The 7,691-nt window shown below is 44.3% G+C and overlaps 2 protein-coding genes across 2 annotated transcripts; one reads left to right on the top strand and one right to left on the bottom strand.

Annotated features, from left to right (window-relative positions):
• Positions 1 to 883: 883 nt before the first annotated feature.
• On the bottom strand, positions 884 to 3,237 carry LOC112292879 (glycerol-3-phosphate dehydrogenase [NAD(+)] 2, chloroplastic). Its single transcript, XM_024541856.3, has 2 exons — positions 2,948 to 3,237; positions 884 to 2,858 (listed from the first exon to the last, which is right to left on the bottom strand). Exon 2 carries the CDS (start codon positions 2,709 to 2,711, stop codon positions 1,044 to 1,046), a length of 1,668 nt encoding a protein of 555 aa, XP_024397624.1. The 5' UTR covers positions 2,712 to 2,858; positions 2,948 to 3,237; the 3' UTR covers positions 884 to 1,043.
• Positions 3,238 to 3,385: 148 nt separating this feature from the next.
• LOC112292989 (S-adenosylmethionine carrier 1, chloroplastic/mitochondrial) lies at positions 3,386 to 7,691 on the top strand. Its single transcript, XM_024542124.3, has 13 exons — positions 3,386 to 3,677; positions 4,205 to 4,266; positions 4,389 to 4,522; positions 4,680 to 4,762; positions 5,023 to 5,102; positions 5,461 to 5,551; positions 5,655 to 5,708; positions 5,948 to 6,043; positions 6,202 to 6,291; positions 6,399 to 6,450; positions 6,628 to 6,689; positions 6,939 to 7,019; positions 7,266 to 7,691. The coding sequence occupies exons 1-13, from the start codon at positions 3,546 to 3,548 to the stop codon at positions 7,395 to 7,397; spliced, it is 1,149 nt and encodes a 382-aa protein (XP_024397892.1). The 5' UTR covers positions 3,386 to 3,545; the 3' UTR covers positions 7,398 to 7,691.

Genomic DNA, 7,691 nt, shown 5'->3' with positions numbered 1-7,691 from the left:
GAGCTGCTTCGTCGTGCTATTTGAGAAGGTTCTTTCCTTATCGTTTTCCATCGCTGTATTTTTTGTACCTGTACATGCTGGGGGAATCTTAACTGCTTAAGATACATATTGTATTCATCAGGCCACAGCAGTGGGCCAATTGTGTCTGGACAATTCGCTTGACTAGAGATACCACAGTGATAGCAAATCAGGTGCAGTGGACAGCACCCAAAAGGTCACCGTGTGAAGAAAACGTAGCTATGAACATGACAGTCATCAGAAAGATTGAGTTAGAAATAAAGGCACTATTTCATGCCCTGTTTGTAATTTCCCCCCCGTACTTTTTCCTGATAACACCTATTGATGACTACATTTCATTTTTGTTTTCACTTGGATTCTCTCCGACCCCTTAAGTCAAGACATTGCTGTTAGCAGAATTTATTCTTCGATCATACCATTCCAACTGGATAACGACAGCATAATTTTGGTTCCATGAAGCCAATGCACGTTATCTACAATGAACAATTCTCATGTTGTCGATTTCTCACCAAAGGCCTAAGTGGTGGATTGTGATTGATAACGGAAGATTCGTGTTGGCTCTTCTTATTTGATGTCACCATCACGATTGTTTCTCGAGTGCATGTAACAAGTATATCAAAGACAACACCTGCGATATGCTCACTGCGACAAAACTGAAGGATTCACATTGGTCTTGACCTTGAGCTACCCATCAAGCAGACATTTAAACCACTGATGCACCTATGATGTCTAGAAGAACTGTTGTAAGATACCCATGGGAATCTTACAACAGGCATTACATTGCGCGGCATTGCTGACACGCACTTGTATATGCAGAGATTGGAATGCAAGAGAAAAGAATGCAAGATGCTCACTGCAACAAAACTTTCGTAGAAAATTGGGTGAATTGGTAAGAACTGGGGAGCCTCAAATTGTTTTAAATCCAATGCTATCAATCTAGCAGACTATCAGACTAATTGGACGCAGCCATGGTCCTGAAACAATCTATCACTTGTTGGGTAATACACAAAAAGCGGACGGAAGAATCAAACCTCCTCAACTTGGGGAAGGCTCATCAACGCAAGAACGGCGGTCTTCGGTGTCAACTCGTTGTCGAGGATTCTTGCCACAGCGGTGAGAACTGGCATCTGCACGCGGTACTTCTTAGCCAGAGAGATGACAGCTCCTGCAGTTGCAACGCCCTCCGCAACCTGGCTCATAGAGGATAGAATATCTTCCAGCTTCTCTCCAGATCCCAGACGCACCCCAACTGACCGGTTCCGAGAGAGGTTTACGAAGCACGTGAGCATGATGTCGCCGGAGCCAGACAGGCCGGAGAGGGTGTGAGACTTTGCCCCCATTTTTTCAGCTAGCCATCTGATCTCGGAACATCCTTGAGCCACCAAAGCTGCCATGCAGTTGTTGCCGAGATTCATGCCTTCAACAATACCAGCTGCAATTGCAAGAACATTCTTCAATGCGCCTGCCATCTCCACTCCTATGACGTCGGTGGAAATATTCACCCTAAGATAGCGGGAAGCAAGCAATTGTTGACAGGCTCGAGCGAGTTCTTTGTCTCGAGAAGCAGCCACCATGGCCGTGGGAAGCTCGTCCATGAGCTCAATGGCGAAGGAGGGGCCGGATATTACCGCAACGGGTTGTCTGGGATTGCCGAGAGCGCGGGGGATGACCTGGGACATCATCTCTAACGTTGAAAGCTCCAAACCCTTACTCACAGAAAGGATGGGGAGAGTTGCAGGAACGTGTTCAGCAATGCTACGGAGAAACTCCGAGCTGGATTGCACGGGGACAGCGTGAACGCAATACTGAGCATCCTGAAGAGCTTCTCTGGGGTCTGTGGTTGCGGTTACGTTCTTCGGAAGCTGGTGCCGCGGGAAGTACTTGAGGTTCATGTGGTGATCGTTGATGGCTTGGCAGATGGCGTGATCTCGGAGAAGGAGAGTGACGTTCATGTCAGCTTTGTTTCGGGCCAGCAGAACTGCCATGGCTGTGCCAAAAGACCCTCCTCCCAGGACGACAATCTTTTTAGTCTTCTTGAGGGCGTTCTTCCGGCGCTCGTTCAGGAGCTGCCATGAACGAGACCAGCGGACGAGCTTCTCCCATGCTGTGCGAACAGCCTTCCGCTCCTCTACGTTTCGAATGAATAAACCCGAAGAGCTGGGAACGGCAGCCTCGTCTGTACCTGAGAAAATGTCAGTTTCTAGGTTCACACGATCCGCACTATTTGTGGCATCACCCACGTCAAAGGAAATCAAAGCACCATCTCCCTGGTGGTCTCTAACAATGCTCAAAGGTTCTTCCTCCACAGCTTCATCCTCAATACTCCATTGCGTGATCTGAGCTTCCGGAGCACCTTCGCTAGAGTCCAATACGAAGGATTGCGAATGCAGCTCCTGCTCTTTTAATGAACATACCGTTCCACTCCAATGCCCCTTCTGGGTACTGAAACCTCCAACCCAAGAAGATGAACTTGCGCAATTTCGTGCGGAAGCGAGAAATTCTAGCCCTGCACTCTCCGCCAGTAGTAATGGTCTCTTTGAAACTCCAGTCACAGTCACCGACTTCTTTAAGTCATCGCCGAGCCACGCCCGCCCCACCAACGAGGATGCACATGGGACTGAACTGCGGATATGAGACTCTGGCGAGAGATGGATTTTGGAAGGATATGGGAGGTAGAAATTAGTCGCAGCCATTGCAAAGGAGGTGGAATTCTTGGAGATTCAAATTCCCTCACCATTGGTGCCAGGAGCCTAACCTCTCCTCTCCATCTCTCTCCCCGTCACATATACTCAACTATTCAGTAAGCCTCTCCATTGAACGCGACCTCAGTCATCGAGAACCTAAACTCATCACGAAAGAAAATGTAGAATCAGAGAGTGACCATCAACCGTCAAAATTCCCCAAAACCCTCAGAATCCTCCAACCTTACCTCACCGAGGGAGTCAAGACATTGAATTTAAGCAATCAGTGCAGACTCGTGACGAATTCCTCCCCAATCACAACCCAAATGGCAGTGGAGCTCGCCATGCACGCGCTCTAGTTCCCAGGAAGGCCAGGCTACAGAGATGTATTGATTGTTAGTTGAACTAGCACCTCTCGGTGATGACCCTCTCTCACTCCAGCTGCTCCTTTCCTATTATACAGTTCTTCCACTGATCACGCTTGCAGTTGACAATGGTCAAGGAGTGTGTGGCGCTGGAATTCCACGCAGAAGGTTCAGACTTCGGCATTGGGTGTGTACAGGAAGCACTCCGGCAAGTGTGAAGAATAGTGGCTATCATGCACTCCGAGTGCAGCCAGTGGGAGCATGGATAGCAAGATTTTGCTGGACGGTGGATGAACAATGTCTCCTTTCCGGATGAGCCTCTGACTCGGCATCTAGGCAAGTGCTTTATTCGGGGGGTTTAGGGTTTAAGGTAATTTTACGTAGTTTTACTTCGAGTTGGGTCTTCGCGCAAGTTGACGAACAGCACAATAATGCCGAAATTGTGCATATTCTTTTGTGTTTTCGCAGCTGTTTGCGAAAGATGGCAGTTTCCATGCTCCAACTGAGCCGCTCAGGCGCTCATGTGGATGTTGAAACTTCTCGTAGTGCTAGGCATTGTGTGGGAGATGGGGGTTTTTGGAACTTGAGAAAGCGGGATTGTTCTCTCCACCAGGTGAGTGATACCTTGGCGCTCAGCAACTGTGTTTGCAGGGTTTCTGGGATGAATGTGCATGCCCAGAGCTTGAGTCTGCAGAGAATTGTCCAATTCTGATAGAGTTACGAACGACGTAGTACACATGTCTACGGGTACACACTTGCGAGCGTGTAGCTATGTTCTCTTGGGTTCCACTCTTGTGTGTCTAATTTCATGACTTCTAGAGGATTTCAGCTCTTTGAAGTTTTCGTTCGTATATTATTAGTCTTCTTTGGGGATTACAATTTTAACAGTCCCCAGATTCTTGTGGCGTTCAGCTCTCACAGGGACTTACAATTTCTCGGAAAGAAAACTTTCTCCATTTTCGTTATTTTTGAATAAAAGTTTTCAAACCATCAACTCTGGTTTCCTTCTCTTTCTGTTTATGTAGGTGTTTGTTGCGCAACCACTGCATACTGGATGAGAGTCAAGAAAAATGACTTGGAAGTTTACCTTAATAGTTTCTTTGTGAAATTGCTGGGTATGGTTATGACGTGTGAGGGCAGTGTGGTGGGAATTGTGGTGCAGAGCGACAGCACCAGCGAAGCGTCGATTCTTTTCTATCCAGGTAATTACAGAAAAAGATACATACTAGACCTTGTGCTGCATTAAGCTGAGCATGTGAATCCTCGAATATTAAGTTCAATGCGTTGAGTCTGTGGTTAACTGTATCTATTTACAATAGTGAAGGTTCTCCAATGCGGATTCCAGAAAAAGATGCGAGAAGCTCAAAAGAAGCCCAGCAGACAGACCTCTTCTGAAATTTACGGTTTCCTCAGTTCAAGAGACACAGAAAGCTGCTAGTCTTTTACATGATATCTATGGTAAGTGCGTTTATCTCTTGCAATGGCTCTGAATTGTGAATGGATCTGAGGATTATTATGTTTTAGATTCGTCAATGGTTAAGCTTCTGCATTTGTTCCAATATGGTTGTTATAATGCGCCTTAACATGGAAATTAACTTGTATGGCGAGGTTACAGTGGGAGCAGTGGCTGGAGCCACAGCAGGCGTAGTAGTGGAGGCAGCGTTGTACCCAATTGACACCATCAAAACCCGTCTTCAGGTTTGCACAATGAATGTTATCCTATTATTTAAATGGTAAGGGTTTTCGTTTTCTTTATTCGTTGTCCAATACGCCTCTGCGATATACAGCCACCTTCACAACAAACGGGCAGTAACTATTGTTTTCACTCTTAGTACTGAGGATTGAATTTCATAGTGTGTAGTCTTCTTCTTCTGTTCACTTTTATCTAATTTGATAGGGATCTATACCACAATGGGTTACTAAATTGCTATTTTTTCGTGGCTCGGATTATTTGACAGGCAGCGCATTTGGGGGGCAATCCGTCACTATTTAAGGGACTCTACTCAGGCCTTGCGGGCAATCTTGCTGGTGTCCTCCCGTTAGTAACTGCTCTTACTACTCTTCTCCTAGCTTGTGGTTTCATTCTCGTGTCTATTTATTTTCCTAATGCAACTATTCGTCAAAAAGTCATGTTCGTGCATTTAATGTAAAACGATTGTTGTACTGTCAGCACCCCAAGATTGTCTCAAGCCTATCAAACATGAAATATTTTTAGAACAAGCTCTGTTATTTGAAAAGCTATGGATCTGAAAGTGTATCTTCATGAACTTAATATTTTACACGAGTATGCATTTTAGGCGCCAGTGTCTATGATAGCGAGCTTCATCTTCCCATCTTGTGTGCTGCTTTTGGTTCCATATACGGATTTGGTGTTGTCTTAACTATATGAGCAACAGGGCATCAGCTGTTTTCGTGGGGGTGTACGAGCCTGTGAAACGAAAGTTGCTAAGTGTTCTTCCAGACCAGTTCTCCTCAATCGCCCACTTGGTACAGTTTCGTACTTTGATTTAGTTTGTCTTACCTCATAGGGTGTAGGATGTGATTTGAGTAATTTAATAATGGTTCTGTTTGGGGTTTTCTCCTGCAACAGACAGCAGGCGTTTGCGGAGGGGGAATATCGTCTTTAATTCGAGTTCCTACTGAGGTACAGCAACTGTACATTAATCATAAAATGTCATATCATAAAGTAAGAGGTTATTGTAGAATGATGATGTTGACTTGGTGGAAAGGTGTTCTTGAACCAGCTAGACCAGCTCTCTGGATTCGCTGTGGTCTTTTCACAACCAACATATACAGCTGGTGTAGTATGTCACATTGCTTTCAAGTGATACTTTGCCAATGTACAAATTCCTGGCGAACTTGTTAACTGTTAGAATGATGCAGGTTGTCAAACAGAGGATGCAAACTGGACAATTTGTATCTCCCCAATCAGCTGTACGCCAGATCGTGGCGAAGGAAGGCATTCGGGGACTTTATGCTGTAAGTTTTTGAGCTTTCTGAATGATCAGAGTCTCCATGCTTATATGATTCTTTTGCGTGTGTTCGTCCGCCCTGCCCGTGGACAAGTATCACATAATTTTCCCACAACCTTGTTAGTATGAATTCATGCTTACACTGTCATTGGTTGTGATTTACAGGGCTTTCGTTCATTCTTGTTACGAGACCTACCATTTGATGCATTCCAGTTTTGCATCTATGAGCAATTAAAGATCAGTTATGCAAAACGGGTGTGCACTTCTTTCACTCTGAAATAGGGTTCAACAATTATTCGTATGCGAAAATTGATCTTTACGTAAATTTTTAACAAGGGATGTCTTTGTCTTCAACTTTTTAGGTGCGGAGAGAACTTAATGATACTGAAACTGCCTTCATAGGTGCAATAGCAGGTTTGTACACGATCTGTGTTGAATTGAAACAAAAAATTTTTGCTACTTTCCCAGTCTCATTGACAGGATCGAAGACGCCATAAAGTACAATAATTTTATTGTACCCTTGTCAGAGAATCTGATTATAATTTGCAAGGAGAACTTGGTCTTAAGAGGTGTTCTGTTTACTTGCCGCAGGGGCAATGACAGGTGCTGTGACGACTCCACTTGACGTCATCAAGACACGGCTTATGATTCAGGTCTATCATTACAATACAATCCTTTCTTTGGAGAATGTGTTGGTATGTAGATGTTTCCCAATAATTGTGTCATTGCCAAGGTTACTGTATTTTTTGCTCATGCATCTGCTTAGTGTGTCCCTACTGTTAAGTAAGATTCACTTGTCTTCTTTCCTTATACCAGGTGGTAATTAAATAGCAGAAGCAATATAAGATCCCTGCGTTTCATCATAATTGGTTCCTCACGTCAAAACTCTTATCATGTTGTAGGGACCTAACCAGCAGTACAAAGGCATCCAAGACTGTGTTGTGAAGATCATCAGAGATGAGGGTGCCGGTACCTTGTTTCAGGTTCTTTTTCTTCATTGCTCCTCTACGGTTCTTCAGTTTCTGATCCTTTATAGATTGCTACCTGAAGTTCTCGATTGAAAACGCTAAGCTTTGCCATTAATCGTACTACTCAGGTCCACACGTCTGTTTTATGATATCACTGTCAGTTCATAGTAAACGTTCTCTTTTCTGTTTATTTTTACTTCCTTCTTTTAGTTTTATCACCAATATTAAGCAGCCAACGACAAAGTGGGGTTGGTGTGGTAGGGTTTGGGTCCCAGGATCTTATGGATTGGTGTCGGAGGCTCCATTTTCTTCGGTGCTTTGGAAAAGACAAAAGAAAGCATGGAGGAAAGATCCTTGTCGAAGATAATTACAGCACCTGCTGGGTATGTGTAGAGCATAATATCAACTTGCAAATGGATAAACATCCTTATGATGTTAAAGAGCAGCCTAAACCTTTTGAACTTGTCACCAACCCCATAGAAGCACCATTTAGCAAAGGTATCATGATACATGAATTAGGCAAGCTTTAGTGAACAGCTGCAGTTGGCATTGACCTTGAGATGTTAAGGTCTCAATTGAGTTTGTATGAATAGGTACATTAGACAGATAGTGAATTAAGACCAGGAAAACCTCAGTGGAAATTTTGGTGTCTAAATAATAAGGTATTGAAGCAGTGATTGTAGACAA

This window comes from Physcomitrium patens, chromosome 1, assembly GCF_059467195.1.
Source record: "Physcomitrium patens ecotype Gransden chromosome 1, ASM5946719v1, whole genome shotgun sequence".
NCBI lineage: Eukaryota > Viridiplantae > Streptophyta > Bryopsida > Funariales > Funariaceae > Physcomitrium > Physcomitrium patens.
Note: the sequence above shows the minus strand (reverse complement) of the source record. Positions and strands in the feature narration are given on the sequence as shown.

Bases quoted from the DNA above. Each gene is read 5' to 3' on its own strand.
- LOC112292879 (XM_024541856.3), bottom strand. From the start codon at position 2,711: ATGGCTGCGACTAATTTCTACCTCCCATATCCTTCCAAAATCCATCTC.
- LOC112292989 (XM_024542124.3), top strand. From the start codon at position 3,546: ATGGCAGTTTCCATGCTCCAACTGAGCCGCTCAGGCGCTCATGTGGAT. The intron at 4,763-5,022 runs GTTTGCACAATG...ATTATTTGACAG, and splicing joins CCATCAAAACCCGTCTTCAG to GCAGCGCATTTGGGGGGCAA. The intron at 6,451-6,627 runs GTTTGTACACGA...TACTTGCCGCAG, and splicing joins CTTCATAGGTGCAATAGCAG to GGGCAATGACAGGTGCTGTG.